General features: G+C 36.6%; 1 protein-coding gene across 5 annotated transcripts in view; it reads left to right on the plus strand.

Annotated features, from left to right (window-relative positions):
* STXBP5 (syntaxin binding protein 5) overlaps positions 1 to 24,755 on the plus strand; it is a 168,538-nt gene that overhangs the window by 128,588 nt on the left and 15,195 nt on the right. For all 5 annotated transcript variants that reach the window (XM_058534243.1, XM_058534244.1, XM_058534239.1 and 2 more), the window contains 4 exons: positions 11,011 to 11,061; positions 16,391 to 16,630; positions 19,773 to 20,142; positions 20,450 to 20,615. In XM_058534243.1, coding sequence (XP_058390226.1) covers positions 11,011 to 11,061; positions 16,391 to 16,630; positions 19,773 to 20,142; positions 20,450 to 20,615 — 827 coding nt within the window. The remainder of the gene's footprint in view (positions 1 to 11,010; positions 11,062 to 16,390; positions 16,631 to 19,772; positions 20,143 to 20,449; positions 20,616 to 24,755) is intronic.

Below are 24,755 nucleotides of genomic sequence, written 5' to 3' on the forward strand. Positions count from 1 at the left end.
TCCAACAGATATTGTTTCCTGTCTTGTTAATTATAGCCATTCTGACGGGCGTGAGGTGATATCTCATTGTAGTTTTGATTTGCATTTCCCTGATAGTTAGTGATTTTGAACATCTTTTCATGTGTCTGTTGGCCATCTGTATATCTTCTTTGGAGAAATGTCTGTTCAGGTCTTTTGCCCATTTTTTAATTGGGTTGTTAGTTTTTTTGTTGTTGAGATGCATGAGTTCTTTATATATTTTGGAGATTAAGCCCTTATCAGAAGTATGGTTTGCAAATATCTTCTCCCAATTGTTAGGTTGTCTTTTCATTTTGTTGATGGTTTCCTTTGCTGTGCAGAAGCTTTTTAGTTTGATGTAGTCCCATTTGTTTATTTTTTCTATTGTTTCTCTTGCCCGGTCAGATGTGGTGTTTGAAAAGATGTTGCTAAGACCGATGTCGAAGAGCGTACTGCCTATGTTTTCTTCTAGAAGTTTCACAGTTTCAGGTCTTACATTCAAGTCTTTAATCCATTTGGAGTTAATTTTTGTGTATGGTGTAAGGTAAGGGTCTACTTTCATTTTTTTGCATGTGGCTATCCAGTTTTCCCAACACCATTTGTTGAAGAGACTTTCTTTTCCCCATTGTATGTTCTTGGCTCTTTTGTCAAAGATTAGCTGTCCATAGACATGTGGGTTTATTTCTGGGCTTTCGATTCTATTCCATTGATCAGTGTGTCTGTTTTTGTGCCAGTACCATGCTGTTTTGGTTACTATAGCTTTGTAGTATATTTTGAAATCAGGAAGTGTGATACCTCCAGCTTTGTTCTTTTTTCTCAGGATTCCTTTAGCTATTCGGGGTCTTTTGTTGTTCCATATAAATTTTAGGATTCTTTGTTCTATTTCTGTGAAAAATGTTGTTGGAACTTTGATAGGGATTGCATTGAATCTATAGATGGCTTTAGGAAGTATGGACATCTTAACTATGTTAATTCTGCCAATCCAAGAGCACGGAATATCTTTCCATTTCTTTGTGTCTTCTTCAATTTCTTTCAGAAATGTTTTATAGTTTTCGGTGTACAGATCTTGCACCTCTTTGGTTAAGTTTATTCCTAGGTATTTTATTCTTTTTGTTGCAATTGTAAATGGGATGGTATTCTTAATTTCTCTTTCTGCTACTTCGTTGTTAGTGTCAACAATGTACTCTTATTTGTCCCCTCGTGAAACCTGAGGTCTTTTTTTTAAGTCTAGCTGAAGCAGGTATTGGAGAATCTGCGAAAACTATGGACCCTTTTATCAAGGGTTAGGGTTAGCCCTAACCCTAAAGATCATTAGTTCTATTTCATTATGATGCTCTTTCATTCGGAAAGTAGATTTCTAGCTAGATCCTGTAGTCTACAACCTTGCCCATGTCCCATTTTATTACTAATTTTCATATAGAAGGAATGATCATCAAATTGATTACGTGAGGCTGTGAGGGGGAAATAATACTAGAGACTAAAGAAGAAAGATTCAGAAGTGTGGTGACTTCACTGAGTGCTGTGTCAAAACAGATAGCACAAACAGCTCCGTGAAATGCATACCTCCTAAGTTCTAGGCTCTGTACTAGTGAGCTTCCATATGGTATTTGTTAATGCAGAGAGGATTATACCTCCAAGGCCCTTTCTGTCTCTCAGTTTCTGAGTTAGCAGTTACTTGGGTAATGATTAATTTTCTTTCTCACCAAAACTGAAGTAATTTTTGAAGTCAGTTTGAATGAAGATAATGTTCATTAGTCCAAGTGCTGTTTTCCTGAGTTCTCTTGTACCTGAATGTGATTCCTTTTTTAAATTCGAGTGTTCTAACACAACTTAAATCTCTTCTTAGTCATTATATTCTAAGTCACTAACTTATTAAATTCTACACTTTTAAAGTAACTCAGACCACTTTATTTTTCAAGGAAAGAAATTGAGTCTCAAAGAAGTTAAGTGACATATCCAAAGTAATGTTCTGTGGTAATGATCCAGTCAGGACCAGAATGCAGGTCTCTTGACTCTTGTTTTGCTATAGCACGTCCCTGCTCTCGTGTTATGTGGTCTCCTTTTCTTATGCTGTCTTCCCCATTCTTTTATAATTACAAATTGAAAGATAAATTCTCAGAGGTCCCCTTAGAGTTTGCCATATAAATGAAAAGGTATGTATCAAATTAATTAAGTAGTATGTTGTTATGTATATATATATAAATTATCTATACTATATAAAATTATTCTAATTATTATAAAACTCAAATTAGTAGTGATATTTCTACTTTATATTCCCCAATATTCAATCCAAAATGTGTCTGTTACATCTATAAAAGTTCATCTTAATCCACAACATGGCTGTTGGAAAAATAGAAGCTCGTCTTGAAAGAGAAGATGAGTCAAGTGTGCAGTAATACCCCCTTTTTTTTGTGAGGAAGATCAGCCCTGAGCTAACATCTATGCCAATCCTCCTCTTTTTGCTGAGGAAGACTGGCCCTGGGCTAACATCTGTGCCCATCTTCCTCCACCTTGTATGGGACGCTGCCACAACATGGCCTGACAAGTGGTGCGTCGGTGCGCGCCCAGGATCCGAACCTGGGCCGCCAGCAGCAGAGCGTGCGCACTTAACCGCTATGCCACAGGGCCGGCCCCCAGTAACACCATTTTTGCAGGTAACTTTAATATTTTCTACTTTGAAAGAAGGTTGTTAGTTACCCTTAATTGGTGAAGAACTAAAGTTCATAGGCAGGTACTTTAAAACCATTATACAAATCTGAGTTTCTCAAGTGAATTCTTTTCTTTTTCAGGATGACTAAAATTTGAAGAGTATGGCATATTATGTATTCAAATTTTAATTCTATTTCCAAATGTGTTTTCTGTCAAATTTCGTAATAAAATCTGCTTAGCAAAGTCTATTTATGTTTTATATCCCAGTACTTACTATGTATGTGTTTATTGCTTTATAGCATCGTCTTTTTTGTGATCTTTCTAGAAATAACTTGCTGTTTGCTTCCTAACATAAAGAAAATTAGTCCAAATTAAAGTTATGTTGCTGAAATAATTTTTGTCATCTCTTGTTTGAGCAGAACTGTTAATGTGGCAATTTTCGTTCTGCCGTTACTTTTTGTATTAATCTGCTAGGGCCGCCATAACAAAATGCCACAGACTGGGTGGCTTACACAACAGAAATTTATTTCCTCTAGAATAGTTCTGGAGACTGGAAGTCCGAGATCAAGGTGTCGGCAGGTTTGGTTTCTTCTGAGGCCTCTCTCCTTGGCTTTTGGGTGGCCACCTTCTCGCCGTGTCCTCACATGGTCTTTCTTCTGTGCATATGCACCCGTGGTGTTTCTGTGTGTCTAGATTTCCTCCTCTATTTATAAGGACTAGTCTGATTGGATTAGGGCCCACTCTTAATAGCCTCATTTCGGCTTAATCACCTCTTTAAAGACCTTACCTCCAAATGAGGTCACATTCTGAGGTACTAGGGGCTGGAGGCTTCAACATATGAATTTTGGGGGAACAATTATTGGGGTAACACTTATTATGTTAAGTTTATTTACTACATTTTATTCTGTAGAAAATGCTCTTTGAGATGTTGCAGAGTTTAATTACGGTGATATGCTAGATATTAAATTTTATGAATTTATGGAAAATATTGAAGACAAAAGCTCGAGGAGTTCAACAATTAAAAGAACTTGTTATAGCCAGATCTTTACGAGACAGGTATTAGTATCTCTTTAAAAGTTCCCCTCCATTTCAGTTAATGGATATGTGCTCCATATTTCCAAAAGTCATCTTTTTGATTAATAGGCCTCTATTTAATTTGCCCCGTTTTTAACTTTATTTCATTTCGTATGTGAAGAAAGTCAGCTTCTTTTTATAGAAGTAAAATTCCAGGGATGGTTTTTGTTTATTCATTTACGTATTTGTTCACCGCCATGTTTATTGAACAAGCATTAAGTGCTAGACACAAACATAGGTGCAGTATTTTGCAAGATAAATTCTGTCCGTAAACTCATGGAGTTTATAGTCTATTGTGAGAGATAGACGCTGATTTCATTAGTTCTAATGGCTATTGAAATAATGTGTGACAAGTGATGAGAACTTGGTTCTTCGCTTCTTGGTTTCACTTTCCTGCCTGGATTCCTTACCGTATCCTACTAAGCTAATTTTTAGTCTCATTTACTATTTCAGTTGTTTTGTTTAACATGCATACATTTCAACATTATCCTTGAAGAGAGTGGCGCTGAATCTCTGCAGGTGTTGAGAAAAGTGATACTGTCACTTTATTCTAATTGTTGAATGTTGGTATAAACAAAGATCAGTTTGCTTTCTTGGCCTCTTTTTCATACTGTCATAATAATAAGTTGTTTCCCCTTTTGTTGTTGGTATGCTTTTTACGATAAAAGTCAAATTCTAAAAAGCAGGAGTAATGGTTCTGTTTTTCTTTCTTTTAAGTAACTTTCCTTAGAAAAATAAGATGTGGAACACAGTGGGTAGAAAAACTAAAGGAAAATTATAAGACATCTGTTTAATTTCAAAGAAGCAATAAGAATCTCTGTAATTGAGAAAGTTTCGAGATTTCTACAGTTGCAAAGAACTGAAAAGCATCAACCATGACGACATTGTTGTCTGTGGTATCATGGTCCAGGCGGTCCTCTTTCCTTGTGATTTGCTTCTCTTGAGCATCATGCGTCTTTCCTTGGTATTGAAACTACCATTGCAGACTTGGTTGTGATCAGGTGTAACTTCACGATTCCTGCCAAGCAAATGCAGCTCTTCACTGCTTACTCAGCCAGCCGGCTTGATATTCTCATTCAGGCTTCCAAAAAGAGAGAGCAAAGACTCAGGTTAACAGCTTGCTGAGAACATATCTCTGATGCCAGTTTTCCTCAGATTGAAGAAAGTTCTAGACTGTCATTCTCATTGTTTTTGCTGTGGACACACGCATGGAAAAAGAGAGCTGTTTATGCTCTCTAGTGACAAAGGATTTCAAAGCAAGGAAGGTACGAAGTGCAAGGGGCAAGAGTTGAAGAATACACAGTTGAAGAAGAGAAAGACAGGCAGTTTGTCTTCCAAGAACTCATTCAAATCGTATGTCTTCAGTCTGAAAGTCTCAGGAAAGTTGAGTAACTTCAAAGCATGAGCAGAAGTTTCTTTGTAAGTGCAATGAAATCAGCTGGCGTGGTTACTGGATTGGCAAGTGCTTCTGAGACTCTCGAGAAGTAAAAAAAATGGGCATCAGAAAATTGCTGGATAAAGGCTGCTTCATCACAAAACCATAGCAGAGTCCGGAGTATAAGCCCGGGGGACTGAAGAGAGGTTCTCAGAGGGGGGTCTGCCTGTTGTGGACCTGCCCCCAAGGAGGTTGACTAAACAGACCTGAAAACAAGTATATTCTCCTGAAGTAGTCACAAAAATTGAAAGATACAAACATTTAGCCTAAATTTCGACTTTAGACCTTAGGTTTGAGACTTAGCCTCCCACAGAAAACAGTTGTAAAACTAGTCAAACTATATGAGGCTCTTCTTTCCAGGCATCGAGCAACAGGCGGTCTAGGACTGTCATCCTCGAGAGAAAGGAAAAACATGAGGCGAGCCCCACGGTCTCCCCAGCCTTCTGCCACAGAACACTCTCCTGTTGCAGTGCAGGGCGGGCGGGGCCCGAGGGGAGTTGCAGTCTCAGTCCTGGGCTGCTGAAGTGCGTGGCGTTGGTGAAGCAGGAACTCCTTGGAAGGGAATTCCTGAAGTCTGTGGGGTTCAACACTGGTCCTTGCCTCGGGGCTGGGCTGCACGTCAGCTGGGCTAGACTCAAGACCTAGTAGCAGCCACCTGCGGGGGGCTGAAAGCTGACCAGTGGTACCAGTGGTCCTGCGGTGTTAGGGCTTGTTGCGGTTAGACCTTGCTGAGCACCTTGGTCCTTCTGTTGATACCCCATAAAGGCCACCCCTTAAGAGTAAGTTTCACTTCTTAGCATGAAAGCCATACCCTAGAACTAAGTTCAAACCGAAATAAAACCAAGCCTGATAAAACGGAAATGATCCACCAGTAATTTAACTGCATGGCGGAACAAAACTCAAGGTTGACAATATAGTCCAGACTCCCTTCAACAGACGTTCCAACTATGCCCAGCATTCAGTCAAAAGTTCCTAAGTATGTGAAATAGAGATTCAAAATCAAAAGTAGGAGAAATGAGACCCATAATCAAGAACAAAAAAAATCAGTCAGTAGAAACAGACCTCAAGATGACCTATGTTGAAATTAGCAGTCAAGGATTCTAAAGCAGCTGCCACTAATATGTTGCAGTACTGAAAGGGAAAAATGGTCATAATGAGTGAACGGATGGAGAATATCAGCAGAGAAAATAGAAACTTTATAACGAATAAAATGAATTCTAGTTCCGAAAGGTTCAGGATCTGACATGATAGATTTACTTGATGGGTTTAGTATCCCTGGGTGGAGAGACTAGAGAAGGAAGGGCTGTGGAACCTGAAGACAGATAAATACAAACTATGCAGTGTGAAGCACCAAGGATTTAAGTTTTCCCCCCCCTTTCTCTCTCCCTCCCCATAAGCATCCATGAGAAATAGACAAGATACAGAGGTAGGCAGGGATCAATCTAGCTGCTGATTTCTCAGCTGCTCTCAATACAGTAAAAAAAATGGGACAACTTGAGTTTTGAGGAGTCACGAGCCAGAACGTTTACGTATTGCCGAATTTTCCCTGATGTATGTTCTTTGTTTTCATCCAACCAGAAGCTTGTAAAGTATCATGCTTATGTGCCTTTCATTTCAACGTAAAAACAACATACTCTTAAAGACATACTTGAGAAGACCTTGAGGGTTGAGGGAGTTGTACAGGCAATGGTTGTCCCCTGTGGGACTTTCTCCTAAGGAAATAACCCAAAATATATGCAAATATTTATGTACATGTTTTGTTGCCATATATATTGGAAAACACCTTATTGGTCAATAAGTGTTCACATAGATAAGTATGCATCCATTAAAATATACCAACAGTTGATATAAGAATATGCTTGTTTTAATAGTGGAAAAGAGCAGGATACGGATTTGTATATTGTAGTTCATCTCAACTGTATAAATTGATTTTAAAAAGTGACTGGCAGGAAATATGTAAAAATGTTGCCTCTTGATGATAAGCATTTATGATGAGCTTATTTTCTCTATATTTTCCAAGTTTTCTGTAAAGAACACATATTTCAAAAATGCTTAAAGATAAAATGCATGTGTGTAGCGGAACAGTAAGAGAATGTTAATCTGATATTGCCTATGAATCTATGAATTGAGACTATGTATTTTTTTCATCTAAAAATTCTCATTTTGTGCATTGAAAAAAGAATGTAAGCTTTAAAATATTTTGGGAAGAAGATAAAAAACATTATCCTGACTGAAAGATGCCTTACACAAGAGTTTATATCATGATTTTATGTATTTGAAGTTCTAGAATGGGCAAAATTGACTGATGGTGGGAAAAACATCAGAGCAGTGGTCATTTCTGGGGATGAGGGCAGGAATTGATTGGAAAGGAGCATGCGTGACTTTTTTGGAGTGATGATCAAGTTCTATATCTTGCTAAGGGTTTGAGTTACACAGGTGTATACGTGGTCAAAACTCAGTGAGTATGCATTTAAGGTTTGTGCATTTGTCTGCAAATTTTACATCAAAAGAAATATACTGTCAACAAAATAATGTTGGGGGAACATATTGTTTTGTGAAAATCTACAAAGTCTAAACTGTTCCTTGCTGGCGTTGTCTTCATATCCCAGATTCTTAGATAAGTATTCCAGACTGAGATGGGTATAAAGGCAGTGTACTCTAATTAGTACCTTTTGCTTGCCTCTGTTGCGACTAGTTGCTACATTGCATTGGAGTTATTTGTTTCCTCCGAGGGGCTGTGAGCTCCTGTAGGGCAGGAAATCCCTGCCTTCTGGCACATTGCTGCCATGTGTCCAGTAAATATTTAATAGATGAATAAGTAAGTATCCCTCTGCCCTGATCCCACCTCTACATGCAACAAAAATGTTTCTCTACTCATCAAAACTCTTGGTTCTGTATCTTTTTTTATAATATTAATTGATAACTAGAATTAACACAAAATAACGAAGGTTAATCTTTTAACATTTTGTCATTTCAAGATCTATATTTAAGAAGATTGCTTAAAATTATATCCAAATGTAACAGCAGTGAGGCTTAAATATCTTTTGATTGAACACTATGATTGGGTGGTCAGGTTTTGGGTCTTCAATTGCAAAGCATTTCAGGAGGAAATAATAGACTCGGTAATTAAATCATGTGACGTTTATAGTACAGTGGCTATATTCAGAAAATCTACCTCCTCATTTTTGTATGTGGTTTTAACGTCTTAATAAAATGCCAGAATTAAACCAACTGAAGAATTATTTGAAAGCTGGTTAGTTATATTCAGTTTTTTTTACATGATAAATTAAGTAGTGCTAGACAAAAAATTTTATCTCATGGAAAGGACTAACATAAACTTTTAAAATATGTGAGAAGTTATGTAAGAGAATTTCTAGTAGAAATCTTGAGAGAGATTAAAAGCATACACTTAGGAAATTCAGAAGGAAATTTTATGCTAGTGAAATTTTTTTGGCAAAAAAATATGGTTATTAATGAAAGCTTCGACAGATACATTTCTAATTGATAGAGTATTTACTTCATATATTTTAATTTAATCATTTAATGAGGGGTAAACTTAATAGATGAATACTGTGATATAGCTTACAAATTACTCAGGTTATTTCTCTTCTTTGTTATGTTTAGCTATAGATTGAATTTAGTTTTTGAAATGAACTTAAAAGAGGTTGAACTTCTAGAGGTGCATGCCATTCTATACTTATGTCCTGAAGTTTTTTTCAATTTTCTTGTCTTAGTTACTTGGAATACCACCGTAGAATTAGAATAAGGGAACACTGGGTTGTTTACAAGTATATTAGTAGCTCATCTGTATAGCATTTTCTAGTTTATGAAAAAAATCATACTATTTTTTTATTATTAATAAATAATATTTATCAAATCCATACTCTGTGTCAGGTATTATGCTCAGTGCTTTGCTTACATCATCTTATATAAGACGACTTTGAAATTGGCATTATTATCCCTCCTCATTTTACAGATGAGGAAATTTGAGATTTAGAGAGAGGCATAGTAGTTGGCACAAGGTCACACACCTAGTAGTTGGGTGAAGTGGATTTGAACTGATTCCAAATCCAGCCGTAGCCATTCTACTTTACACTTTCACATTTTACAAACTAGCTATTGAAGCTTGTTCAAGGAATGTTTGTTGTAGACGTATTAGATACTATACATACTGGGTTTGATGCATTAGTCCTGATTCCTATCCTGAAGTTGCTTTTAGTCTAGGGCCCCTGCTGCTCAAAGAGTGGTCCACACACAGCAGCGTCCGTTATCTCCTGGGAGCTTGTCAGAAGGCCCTGGTCCGGGAGTACAGAATCAGAATCTGGGTCAGCTAGACCCCAGGGGGTTGGTGTGCACATTCCAGCTTGGTAAGCACTGGTCTTGAAGGCTTAGAAGAGCTGGATCAAAGCAGGGTAGTGGGGTCCAGAGAGGCATCCACGTCATTTGATTCTAAGAGTTTCTTTAGGTGTACCAGACTGATTTTCCTACCTCAGATAGATGTACATTGTATAGATATTATTTATCAGTCTATGTACATTGTGTCTATAATCCTTGGTGAAAACCTGTGAATTCTTTTAAAAGTGTTTAATATTGCATTCTATAAGATGGTTTTGGGGGCATAATGTCTTCTGCTTTTAAGGGAATTGGATGTTAAATACAATAGCAACCATTTATGTGAGATCATTTGGCTATTTTAGTTTTGTATTTTATCTTTTAAGTGAGATTGATGAAGTCTAGGTGAAATGGGATAAGACTGATTCATATATTTGATCCATTGTTGTTTTTTAAAGATGCTAATTAGATTAATGAAGCTTAGAAGTGGAAACTTGATTTTCCCCCTTCCCTTCTCAGTTTGCCTAATGCCGCTTTCCTAACGCTGAATTTGTCATTTTTTTAGATGTGGAAGTTATGTACTATGACTGGATTTCTCTTTGTTTACATGGCGCCCTTATGGACTAGCAGGGTCTGTGCTTTAAATATCTCCTAACAGTCCAAAATTTAACCCAAAATACGCATTCACGTATTAACAAACAAATGCTTTTTCAGAGTTTCACATAGGAAGCCCTATTCTGTTATGCATGCGTTGCCACTAACAAAGTAGATATAGTTCAACAACTCCTAACTTTCAGTCACTTCCTAGATTAAGGCAATAACTGATTTTGAGGATGGAAAGTGAATTCCAGTAAGTTTATACATAGGCTTTATTATTATTCTAATGCTAAATAGAAATATCGGTAGTTTACATTTTTGTAAATACTGTAATTTTAGATTGAGCATGACTTTGTTTTTTTGTTTTTCTCTGAAATGTAAATAGAGGTGTTAACTTTTATCAAGAAACAGTTGAGCCAGATATTTTTATGATATAATCAAACCCTTTAATTTGATTGTAGATATAGATTTGTCCTATATTCTAGAGATTAACTTAAAAATAATGAGCCCAATAGCTATGAAGATGAAGAGCTGGAAAGATTTTATTATATCATCTACCCAAACTCAGTCTTATGTCTCTATTGTTGTAATCTGCTACACCTTCCCTCTGGGAAATGACTTGACTTCTCTTAGAAAAGCCTAACCCTTTGCTGTGAGCCTAAGAAATAATTAACAGAATTTAAAAGGCTTCCTTGAAGTAAGAGCTTCAAGTGCACAAAGATATATTATATCAAGTAAGTACACACTTTTGAAAAAAGTTGAAAATAAGATTTACTTTCCGCCCATAATATTATTAATCATATTTTAATTACCTTAGCATCTAGATTTAGTAATAAAAAATTCACTTCTATCTTGAAGAGTACTTCATATTAATAAATACGAATCAACTATTTTTCAGAACTTTAAAAATTCGTTTTATTTTTCAGCAAAGATGTCAAGGAAGTTAAGCTTGCCTACTGACCTAAAGCCTGACTTAGGTAAGTAAAATAAATAAATAAAAATCTATAGTAGTTAAACTGCCTTTAATGGGAAGACAAGAAAATCAGAACATTTAAAATTACCATAGACTAGATTTTCATCAGAAATCAAGTTTAAAATGACTAAGATGTTTAAGGATTAATAGCCTTTGGAATGCCATCTGTGAATTATAATAGATAATTATAATATAAATTCAAGCAAACCAAAATAGTATGTCTCCTCAGCTCTCTCATACTTTATATCTAAACAAAATTTTGTATAAGATTAAAATGTGTGTGATTTCAGATTAATTTCTTTTAAAGGTTGTTATATCTCATTTAACCATCTGAAAACTTATTTTGAACTCTACAATTTATAAACTTACAAGAATTTAATATTTTCGAAATAAATTACTAGTTTTCTGTATTACAGTGAACCTCAAGAATCATTATTACTTTTTGGTGATAAGTTGAGAAATATTTCTTTTTGTATAGCACTTTCTATGCAACTAATCCATTAGGAAAGTAGAATGAATATATTCACAAATTCCTTTTGCTTTATGTCCAGCTCAAAAACAGCACTCTGATATTCCAGGCTAAGGACCAATAACAATTCAATAAAGATAAAAATAAGATTTCATGTAATAAATCTAAAACAGGGTTTCTTTTTAAAATCAATTTTTTTTAAACTTCAAAAATTTCTATTGCCTTTAATTGAATAAGAAGTATGACTGCCTAAGGATGATTTTACCCATCTTTCTCTTAGAAAGAACTACATTTTCTCCCTTGCTTTGCTCACCCACCTCATCTTCTCACTATTCTCTAGGTTCCTTGATTATCTTTTTGTGAATAGTACAAACATAGGTATTGGTCCATTTTACCATACTAATTGTAGCATTTCCAAATCATAGTCTTATCTCAGTTGTACTGATAGAAAGCATATGATTATCAATGAGTAGGCATAGTGTCTTTCACCGTCATTAGTGAAAGGTTCCATTCCTGAACACAGGAAGAACAATTTAGTAGAACTCTGTAGTATCACTGCTGTTAAGGGAACAAGAATCTATCCTAGAATGTAGGATAACATATACTTTGAGAAGGGCACTGTTTCCTTCACTATAAAAATGAAGGATATAATTTGAATACAAGTACAACTGAGACTTACATTATTCATTTTTTCCCAACAAGAGGATCCAGAGTTTTCTTCAGACTCTCAAAGAGGCCCATGATTTCAATAACATTAAATAGTACTAGTTAAAATTGTTTTGTGTCTTTTAGTATCTTAAAAATCTGAGAAAACACATATAGAAGTACTTTTAGTAAAAACATCATAATTATTTTTTTGAAGAATATTCCCACTTAAAAACTATATAAGTAATTTAATCAAAGTATATACTGCATGCTTTTATAGGTCATCTTTATTCAGTTTATGTTCTAGCTTGCATGCCCATATAGTTCAATGCCCTAAGCCAATTATAACTTTGGTTGATATATACCTTGAAACAGTCTCCATGTTGCCAAAGTAATTTCCCTTCAAGTCATTGTGCTGCAGGACTATTTGTTGATAGAGCTTCTTAGCTGGTAATTGTTTTACCTTGGCCGAGGAGTCAATGGGGAAAAACAATTATGTTGATAGATAGGCTCGAACTGCCAGGTGTTGCTAAAACAGCAGAGGCTGTGGGACTGGCCTGCAGCTCTGGAAGCGTCTGTGAATGGAATTCACTGTTGCTTATGGGGAAATTGTGCAGCACTGCATTTTCAGTATAGCTTCGCCATCCCAGATTCCACGGCCCACAGCTCAGGGACCGTGGTGATCGTGTGAGACTTCTGATGTCCCTTTCAAGTGTCAGCCACAGGAGGCAAAACATCAAACGGTTATATACCTTGATGTGGATTAGTGTTTTGTCCTAATTTTTACCCTGACCAAACTCACCTCTTGGCATTATGTTTTGATTAGAGAATGTAGCATTTTGTTGCATAAGGCTCTGTGTGGGGAAGAGAGGGTAGTATACACAAGTAGAATGTTCTAGGCATCCAGAGAGTATCATGAAAGCAATGATTTTATGACATGCTTGTATCAGATAGAGCTGGATGGAGGCATTAATGACAAATTTTATCTGCGTTTAGATCTGCCAGAAAAACCACATGTTCAAGTATTTTTTGTGTATATCTAAAGACTGAACTTGAATACTCGATATTAACCAAAACCCTCCACTCATATAATATCAGTCATGTGACTAACCCCATGTCTATCTGGAGTTGCCTAACGGAAAGATTTAGACTGGGACATGGGCACAAATCCTGACTCTTCGTTGACTAGCTTTGTCATCCCGGACGAGTCACTTAACCTGTCCAAGCCTCTGTTATTTGTTATATTGTGATGATAATACTTTTCAGGGTTGTTATGTGGGTTCAATAAAATGATCACTGTAAAGCGTTATGAGAGTGTGTAGCACACAGTAGTCCTTGCTTAGTGGTAGCTGTTTTCATTTTCATTTCTGCTGTTATTACTAGAATTAAAATTAAAATTTCTGTTCCATTTGTTTAGCGTGCCCAATTTCTCAAATTCGAACCACAAAGACCCACAGCATCTAACTTAGCAGTCAGTGAAGATGTAATTCATGAACTGCTGAACATTGTCACTTGTTTTCGGACGGTTCTAGGCAGATAGAATAAGCAGCCTAACTCTGTACGTTCAACGGTGCTTCTCATTCAGCTCCCTTTCCCTTATGGACCTCGCCTTAGGACTTTCTTTAGTAATCTAATTTTTGTAGACAAGTCATATAATAAAAATGTAATTGTAGTTTATAAATATTATATAGTTAAATTAGTCCGTTAAATTAAAGCACTATTTGTTTGGCCTATGAATTAACATTTGAAGTCTAGATTGTTGTGAATCACCTTTTGTAATTTTAATAGATATCAGTAAGAGTTTTTGCACAGGTTAATTTACTTTGAAATTTATTTTATCAAATTTTCTTGTATCATTGATTTCCATTTTTATCGCTGATCACAACTGAAAATATATCTTTGTTCACCTTGTATGTGTATGTTTTATTAAAGTAACAAATATTTTATCATTGGAAGATTTAAAATTTCTGTTATTTTACTAAAATAACTTTGGAAACTATAAAGAGTTAACATTTGGAATCAGCATCGTATTACAGACTCATCCAGTAATGAGCTATTGCTTATGGAAAGTTGTTTCATTTGCAGTAAGTAGTTCTTTTCTACTGTGTCGTAATCTGTAACAGGAAGGACAATCTCGGGGGAAAGAAAGACATTTTTAGAAACTGTAGTTAGAAATGACCCACGCTGTTGTCATAACTAGTAGCTTTATTGTTTTCAGAGGCTAGCTATAATCAAAATTATGTTGTATATAATTATTATTTGGGAGAATATTTTTCAATCTGTGAATCTAAATTTGATTACAAAAAGCTTTGGGGAAGTATACATAGGATTCAGTTATACCTTTTTTAATAAAATACCACTTAGAAGACTTTAACGTGTTTTTTATATTTCATAACATTATAAAGTCATTTCTTTCACGATAGCGATGAAAGCGTGTGATTTGAGGAAGGATTTGCTAGATGTGACGGTAGAAGCTACTGGAAATTTTAATATAGCCCAATCGTACAGCAGAAACATTGGTTTAGATACTTTCAACTACAGTTCTGTCTTCAGCAAGTATTTATTGAATACTTTCATATGCAAGGCACCATGATAAATTCTGCAGGGCATCAAAACAACACAGCCCTTCTACTCAAGCAACTTAACAATCACTTCAGAGCAAGGCCTCAGACAAGTCAGAAATAACTACAGAACAAATGTATTATCAGTGCCATAGGAGAGAGAAAAAAAGCTATCGAGATTAAAAAAAGAGAAAAACTATATATGGTTTATGAATTAGGATGAACTTCATGAACATGACAGTACCTGGGATGAAGAGTAAGCATGACCTTGATAGGTAGAGAAAGGTCTAATCAGAAAGAAAATCACAAGCAAAGGTCTAAAAGTAGGTAAGTGTGGTGTGTGTGTGGAGAGCACTGAATGTCTCGGTGTGTTTCCCGCAGTGAACGGAGCAGGGCAGCACTGGAAGACAGGGCCAGGAGGGGCGGTGGGAGATAATTTGTGGAGAGTCTTAAACACCTGAGTGAGATTATCAGCATGATCAAATACAGAGGAACCACTGAGGATTTTTAAACAGAGGTGATAGAATCCTGTACCTTATAAAACCTGAGCTGTGTTAGAACAGCGACGGAGCAAAGGCAGGGAGATGACTTGGGAATCGTGCAGTCGTCTAGATGAATGTGCTGAAGGCCTGAACGCAGGGCGATGGAAGTTGATTGGTGATGGGAGAAGGAAACAGAACATGGGAAAAAAATAACATAGGGCTTGGCATCCCCTTAAGGTATAGGTAAAGTGAAAGGGAAGAACCAAAACTGCAACTCATTTTAAGTGTTGTTCCCAGGAGGGTCATTAATATAAACAGTACCATCAGAAGAATTGAGAGCTTTGGGGAAATGATGTGTTTGATTTTGCATAGTGAGACATGACAGAACAAGCATTTTCCGTAAGCATTTGGCAATGCAGTTCCAAGAGAAAAGAGGCCAGAGCTTGAGACAGACTTGAGATTGGCCATAGGGAAGGAGGCAGCTGAAGACAAGAGAGGCTTTATTAGTGTGATTTATTAGTATCCCTGTCACTACAGACAGAGCCAGGTAAGGGGGATATACCTGTCTCCAGGTAAGTATGAGCCAGGTACCAGTTATGCATTTTGATGAAAAATGCAGTAGAAGAATGTTGATTACAGTTAACATGGCATTCAAGAAAAATGAAAGCTAAATTTTTGTGGATTAGAGGTTTTCATATGGACAGATTTGGAGAAAAAGTCCATCATACAAGACATTTGAAGGTAGAATTAGAGTACGTCTAAATGCATTTTTAAAATGTAGAAAATTGAAAAGACCCACACTTCTCGAGTTCTACCTAGTCGTGAAATTGTGTTACCAAAGGAAGAAACAGCACCATGAGAAAAGGCTGAGGTTAGAGAAGCAGCCAGGAGAGCAAGAGAGCTGCACCAAAAACCATAAAGACCACACAGCCGGAAATGCACTGAAATACACCCAGCTCAGATCTGAGAAGTGTGGGTTTATGCGTTTAGATTTTATATTCAAGCAAAGGAAAAAATTATTGACTTAAAAGTAAATTGTTTTTCTTTTCAATTAAAATTAAATATGCTATAGATTTTGTCTTTTTGCAGATTCATTATTTGACCAAATTTATACTAAACAAAAAGACGTGGTATTTTATAAGTTGAACAGTCTCACAACATTTTAAACCCTTTCAGATATAAAAGATAATTCCTTCAGCCGATCACGGAGTTCGAGCGTGACCAGCATTGATAAAGAATCCCGAGAAGCAATCTCTGCTCTTCATTTCTGTGAGACTTTTACTCGAAAGGCGGATTCCTCTCCTTCCCCGTGTTTGTGGGTTGGTACCACGTTGGGAACAGTGCTTGTCATTGCACTGAACCTTCCCCCAGGAGGAGAGCAAAGGCTTCTGCAGCCGGTCATCGTGTCTCCCAGCGGTATGTACGCTCTGGGGCTGTACTTAGATTGAAGGTTCGATTCACTTTAATTTAGTAGAAGCCTTTGCTTTTCATTTTTAATCGATCTAAGAATTCTAAAATGTAAACTAAATGGGGATAGTTACAGTCTTATGTTTTTAATGAAGGAATGCATGGAGTAAGATTCCAGAATATTCTTTATTTATACAGCCATTCGGGTTTTGCAATTTTTTTAACTCTAGGATTATGGCTAAAATGATTACTACATAAGAAAATGAAGAAAAAAAAAACTGTTGTTCTAATGCATTCCAGGATGCCTCAAAATATTATGTTCCATAAATAAAAGGATGGTACATGCTTAGAAGAAAATCAGAAAAGTATATTTTTAAACATCATACACTTGGCTATTTTTAATCTCTAAGTGTGAAGTCTTAAAATTGATTATTTTTCTTCTTGCAAGTATTAGGAAAAGGTGACAATAGCAAATTTTAGGAAGAAAAAATTTACAGTCTCCATATATTGAAAATGAGATTGAATTTTATCCAATGTATGTGGAATCTGATAGTCTGATTCTGGAAATAACTGAGAATTCTGGTTTATATTACTAATTTATGCTAATCTACATAGAAAAAAACCACAATTTTGCTCATTAGTGTATCTCTTGTTTATATAGTTGACTTTAACAATACTTGGAATTTAGAATTAAAATGTAATTATGATATTAATGTTCATTTCTGAACTATCTTTACGTTAAAGTTTGATTTATTCATTCAGCTCACTAAATATTTGAGTAGCTACTGCATTCCTAGTTGTTAGAAAAGGTTACACAATGATGATATTCTCCTTCACTTTGTCTCTTATTAGAAAGCAACACATATGCACGTAGGGAAAAAAACCAGAAAGATGAAAATCAAAATGTTAGTAGTAATTATCACTGAAGAGTGGGATTGTGGGTAGTTTTTGTTTTCTGCTTTTTATTGGTTCGTAGTTTCTAAATTTTCTACAACAAACATGTTATCAGTTTGTAATGAAACAAATGTTTCCAATAAATAAAAATGAGAGAGGGGGATTAAATATAGATAATTTACTATTAACTACATAAAAAAATGTTTAAGATATTTTCCAACCTGCAATAAAATCAAATTAGTTGTAAAGTTACTTTGATATAAAAATAATTTTCATATGTAAGAAGGAACGTTTGGTTTCGTTCTCGGTGGTGTAATCTTTGAGCTTTATTTTGTTAATAAGAGGCCTGTTTTAAAATATAACAGTGACGTTCATGTCATGTTATCTGTATTGGAACTGTGAGGAGAAGAGGGGTGTTTTTCAAGCAGATGGGTTTCTGTGCTTAAGAACCTGAAGTGGTCTACTTTGTCCCCAATTGTATTCTTTATTTTCCTTCAAGAGGAGCACCCAACAGTTATCACTACTCTGCTAGAAAACATACTGAAATCCTGCCAACTATAGGACAAGCATATATTTAAATATATTTAAATATTATCTTGGTCGTTTTTAGAAAATCCACATACTGGAATTACTGTATCTCATAGATGTTCATATGTACTATAAACCGTTCTCAAATTAGCAAACCATTTACAATAGTTCAATGATCTGCTTGCCAAACCTGCGCTATAGACTAAGGTTACCAGGTTTAGCAAATAAAATGCAAGATGCCCAGTTAAATTTGAATTTCAGATAACAAATACATTTTAATATAAATATGTCCCCAATAGTATTTGGAAAGATAGTGCAGTATTTGGGACCTACTTATACTAAAATGGTATTCATTATGTATCTGAAATTCAGATTTAACTGGGCATCCTTTCTTTATCTGGCAACCCTGCAACAGATAAAATATATAAATGCAAAGATGAAAGGAAACAATATTTTGGCTTCTAAGAAAAATTTTGAGAAAACATTGGGAACTCTTCCTCTTAGAAATAAAAGAAAATAATATATGGAAAATTTTTGCAAACTATAAACTATCATATAAGTATAAAGTAATAAGATATGAAAAATCTTTGAAAATAAGAATTGAACTTGAATTATACCATCCCTTCCATTGGTTTCCAAATCCTTAATGTTAATGTTATCATTTAGCTTCCTTAGAAATGAGCATAAAGTATACTTACATTTTCAAGGGTGTAGGGAAAAGTGAGTCCCATTAATTAAAGCAAGTCAAGGGCTGGCCCCGTGGCTTAGCGGTTAAGTGCTCGCGCTCTGCTGCTGGCGGCCCGGGTTCAGATCCCGGGTGCGCACCGATGCACCGCTTCTCCGGCCATGCTGAGGCCGTGTCCCACATACAGCAACTAGAAGGCTGTGCAACTATGACATACAACTATCTACTGGGGCTTTGGGGGAAAAAAAAAATTAAAAAAAAAAAAAAAAAGCAAGTCAAGAAATATAACCCCTAAATTAAGACTCTAGGTTGACCAAAATAATGCCTTGAATGTATTTGACATTTATCGGTAAATAGTTTAAAAGGAAATTGTGATTTTTTGAGCTAATGTTTAGAATTATGTGGACTTCTTTTTTTCTCACTGGCCCTGTAGATCAGTACTGTTAAAAAAAATGCAATGTGAGCCACGTATAGAATTTTAAATTTTCTAGTAGCCATATTCAAAAAGTAAAAAAACAGGTGAAATTAATAACATTTTATTTAGCCCAATGTGTCCAAAATACTGTCATTTCAGCATGTAATCAGTATTTTTAAAATATTGTGATATTTGAATTTTTTGTGTGCCAAGTCTTCAAACCCGGCATGTACTTTACTCTCTCAGCATGCCGCCGTTTGGACAAACCACATTTCAAGTGCTCTCCGGCCACACGTGGCTGGTGCTGCCACATTGGACGGTGCAGCTCTAAATGCTGTAATTGTGCTCATATTTGGTAGTACATTTGCCAGGAACAAGAAGACAGTTCCAGACGCCCCAGCGTTTGTCTGCTTGGTGGCACTTATCTATTTGGGGCATGTCGTATTACATCTTTTTCCGGATTCAAATATCATGCGTGAAGTTTGAATCCTGTCCGTAAGCTACTGTGCCATTTCTGTTCAATACACATTCTGCATATTTTTGAGTGTCTACTGTGTGTCACAGTTGGAATAACCATATTGACTGTGTGGATTAAAACATCTGTTATCTACGAAACTTACATATTTTAGGTACTATATTGAGGTTAAAAGGGGCCATCCTGAGAATGGCGTTCCTGGATACCACAGGCTGCTTAGTGCCACCCGCATACGAATCCTGGAGAGAGCCCAACATCCCTGAAGAAAAAGACGAGAAGGAGAAACTGAAAAAACGGCGGCCTGTCTCCGTCTCCCCCTCTTCTTCTCAGGAAATGAGTGAAAACCAGTATGCAGTGATATGTTCAGAGAAACAGGCGAAGGTCATCTCGCTGCCGACTCAGAACTGTGCGTATAAGCAGAACGTCACGGAGACCTCGTTCGTGCTCCGAGGGGATATCGTAGCGCTGAGTAACAGCATCTGCCTCGCCTGTTTCTGTGCCAACGGCCATATCATGACCTTCAGGTAAGAGTCAGATATGTTTTTAAGACACAACTACAACATTTCATCCCTCAGAACATAATATTACAGAATTATATTCAGTTTGAAAGAAATGCTCTTATTTGTTTACGGTCTTAGACACGAGAATTTATTTTCATTCAGTTGATAGTGAACACATATTTGAGGAATGCAGTTCAGTTTTGTCTCCTTTTCAAGTCCACAAAATCATAAGGTTCATAAGGTCCCTGCCATTTTGACCTCCCATAATACTTTGTTCAGAGCTAAAACCTACCTTGTTTCTTATTAACAAATTTTTAATTTTTTTCTCAAGTTTGCCAAGTTTAAGGCCTCTGTTGGACGTGTATTACTTGCCCCTCACCAACATGCGGATAGCCAGAACGTTCTGCTTCACCAACAATGGACAAGCGTTGTATCTTGTCTCACCCACAGAAATCCAGAGACTCACTTACAGTCAAGAGACCTGTGAAAACCTTCAGGTAAATAACAAAAATGTTACTGTAATTTCTCCAGAGGTGACATATTCTCTAAGATCCTGTGTATGGTCCATGCCTTTCACTCACAGGAGTGTACAGGTGACCTACTTGGAAAATCCAGAGCCTTGTTGGGACTTTCAGAGCACGTGCTCTGACTGTGATAAGGTGTCTTCATCTGACTCTTGTTATGAGTCGTCTCATTGATCCATATTTTTTCTCTCCAGCGATGGCAAAGAAATATGAAACGTTACATTTTATGCCCACCTACCACGTAAAATAAATATCTATTATACACATGCACGAAAAGAATCCTTTTTAGAGAAGTATGTTAATGTGAAAATAGTTGTGTCTATTTTAGGGCAAATTGTGTCATCCATTCTCATATACTCTCTATTCACAAGGATGTAAGCACATATAAAAAAATAAGGTTCGATGGTTTTCCTCTGAATATTTTTGTTGATCTATTTGTGAGAGACTACAGAGTCTTTAAATACAAAACTGTCTTTTTAAAATATCTGAGTGCCTTATGTGCTTGCATATATATATATATATATATATATAAATAAAAGAAATGATCAGTTTAGCTTCATCTTTTAAATAAAAGTACTCTTGAAATATTGAAGTAAAATATTAATTGATATTTGCTATTTGGAGGAAACCATTATCTAAGGGAACTTTATAGTGAACGTTTTTGCAATCAGCTGTATTATACTTGTTTATAAATTTGAATTTGTGGCTTAGTTTTAGAACACGAGCTTTAGAGTCAAGAAGACTAAATTTAAGTCCCAGCTTTGCTAATTACACAATTATACGACTTTAGACAAGTTACTTATTGTCTCTGAGCTTCATCATCTTTAAAATCAGGATAAAAATAATATCTATGTCATAGAGTCTGGTGTGGATTAGCGGAGACGATACACATAAAGTGCTCAGCATAGTGCGGAGTTTGCGCTCAGTGTCAGGAGTTGGTAGTATTATCAGTGAGCTACGCCGTATGAGAAGGAAGCGTACTCCTAATGATGCTGTTATAAACCTTGAGCGTGAAACAATTACACATCTGATATTTTAGATTTAAATTTCTATTTACATTTGGGTGGAAGTGTTTTTTCAAAGATTCCTAACTTTCTGAATTAAAATTTTGCTTTTTATAGAAAAGATAAAATTTTCCTTTAGTGTTTCCTTTCCCTAGTAAAGTGTTACTTTATTAGGAAATCATTTGGACAATTGAATATATTCTTCATACATTTCAGTCTGAAATGTGGTCTTAATTTAACTATTCAAAATTCTAAACTTCATTCATCACTTTTTATGGGATCAATTTATTCTATCCTTTGGTCAGTGTTTCCTCTTATTATTTTAGTAAAAATGAATGGCAGCTGCAGTAAACTTTACCTATTTATGTTTACATGAAATGGTTATTTAGTAATACACTCGATTTATTTTAACAACTGTCTGCTATGTGCTTCCATGATGTGAAGATAAGTGAAGAATGGACTCTGTTCAAGGAGCTGGGATACGATGTTTTCTTTGGGCAATAGTGACCTTTTTATTTACCTCTATATTTTCAGTGCCTAAAAATAATACCTTCGTAACAATCTGTTGAATAAAGAAGACATGACTTTATAAACACTGCTCCTTGGTTTCCAGATTGCCCTGTTACATTGTGCATTCATTTAACTTTAATCAAAAAGATGAAGATGCCTACAAACATAACGGAGTTTCCAGTCAAGATGGAATTATAGGGACCAGATTATCGCTCCTGCCTAAAACAGCCCAAACAAAGCAGACAAAAACATGAAACAACAGTTTTCAAGATCCAGGACATCAGGCAATGAAGGAAAGTAATGCCTGAGGGGCAGGAAACAAAGGAGGTGCCCCAGCTTTGATGCCTTGATAGAGTTCCAGAACATGGCACAGGGAGAAGGGACTGAGGCAGAGTCTGACCAGCTTCCCAAGTTGAGCAGACAGAACCAAGAGTCCGGGGAGACCAAGCAAGTTAGAGTTTTTAGGACAGAGTCCCAGAGAGGAGAGAGCTGGACAGACAGAGAACCCTGGGGATCTGCAGAGGGTCCCCCAAGAGTGTTCAGGGAGGGCTGTTCAGCACACTCGTGTGGATGAACTCTCTGAGCAGGGAAAGAACCATCTGAAAGGAATAGAAGATTAGAGGGAACTGTGCCTGGGCCAGGAACAGTGCCTGTTCACAACAGCCAGACTGAGAAAACCTGTAATTCACGGGGGTATTAGTTTCCTAAGGCTGCTGAAACAAATCACCACACACTCGGTGGCCAAAAACAACATACGTTGATTCTCTCACACTTCTGGAAGCCAGAAGTCTGAAATCAGTTTCACCGAGCCAAATCAAGGTGTTGGCAGGGTCCCGCTCCCTGCAGAGGCTCTAGAGGAGAATCCATTCCTGCCTCTCCCACCTTCTTGTAGGTGCCGGCGTTCCTTGACTTGCGGCTGCGTTACTCTCGTCTCTGCCTCGTGGTGACACTGCCTCCTCCTCTCTGCATGTGTCACATCTCCCTCTGCCTCTCTGTTTTAAAAGGACACTTGTAATTGGATTTAGGATTCACCCAGATAATCCAGCATCATCTCTCCATGGCAAAATACTTAAATTAATCACAAGGGCACAGACCCTTTTTTCCTTACGAGGTAACATTTATAGGTTCCAGGGTTTAGGACCTGAGATCTTTAGATGGCCACTGTTCAGCCCACTTCAGTGGGGAATTGGGTAAAGTACTCAGGAATGTCTTGGCTCATTAGTGAGGAATAATTAGCCTTAAGCTGAGCTCTACTCTAGACCTGCCTAACCAATCATGAAAGCAAGACCCAAAAGGATCAAAATGTTTCCTACTACCCCAGACTGAAGCTCAAGATGACTTAGAGGAAATAAAAAATATCCAGTACCCAGCAAGGTAAAGATCAAAATGTCTGGTGTTCAGTCAAATGACCAGGCCTGCAAAGAGATGGGCAAACATAACTCATAGAGAAAAGAAGAAGAAGAAATCACTAGAAACCAAACCAGAACTGACACAGATGTTAGGATTAGCACAGAAGGACATCAAAACAATTATTATAACTGTATTCCGTAGTTCAAAAAGTTAACTGGAGACATGGAAGATATAAAAGACCAAAAGCAAACTTCTAGAGATGTAAAACTGCAGCGTTTGAGATGAAAAATACACTGGACAGGAGCATCAAGAGATGAGACACTGTAGAAGAAAAGTTTAGGGAACTTCAAAGCTTAGCAATAGAGGGCTGGCCCCGTGGCTTAGCGGTTAAGTGCACGCGCTCCACTGCTGGTGGCCCGGGTTCGGATCCTGGGCGCGCACCAACGCACCGCTTCTCCGGCCATGCTGAGGCCGTGTCCCACATACAGCAACTAGAAGGATGTGCAGCTATGACATACAATTATCTACTGGGGCTTTGGGGGAAAAAAATAAATAAAATTATTAAAAAAAAAAAAAGCATAGCAATAGAAAAAACAACTGAGTGTTTAAACTCGGCAAATTTATAGCAGTAAAATGCTTATATTAGAAAAGAAGTTCTCATCAAATCCGTGATCTCAGCTCCCACCTTAGGAAACTGAAAAAGAAGAGCAAGTTAAACCCAAAGTAAGCACAAGAAAGGAAATAGTAAATATCCATGTGGAAATCAGTGAGATTGAAAGCAGGGCAACAATGGGAAACCATCAGTGAAACCAAAAGTTTGATCTCCAGAATCAATAAAATTGATGTCAAGCCAGACTGATTATCAAGAGAGAATATCAATATCAAGAATGAGAGAAGTGGCATTATTATAGATTTTACAAATATTAAAATGGGTACTAAGGAAATATTATGAACAACTTTATGCCAATAAATTCAAAAACTTAGATGAAACGGACAAATTCCTTGATAGGCACAAATTACCAAAGCTCACTCAAGCATAGATAGATAACCTGAAGAGTGCTATCGCTAGCAGAGAAATTGAAATTGAGGTGAGAAACCGTGGACAAAGAAAATTCCAGGCCCGGATGGCTTCACTGGTGACTTCTATCAGCATTTCAGTAAGAAATAATACCAATTCTGCACAAAACTCTTCCAGAAATTGAAGCAGGGAAATGCTTGCCAGCTTATGCTGTGAAGCTCCCATTAACAT

Source organism: Diceros bicornis, chromosome 39 (assembly GCF_020826845.1).
Source record: "Diceros bicornis minor isolate mBicDic1 chromosome 39, mDicBic1.mat.cur, whole genome shotgun sequence".
In the NCBI taxonomy this organism is placed as follows: Eukaryota; Metazoa; Chordata; class Mammalia; order Perissodactyla; family Rhinocerotidae; genus Diceros; species Diceros bicornis.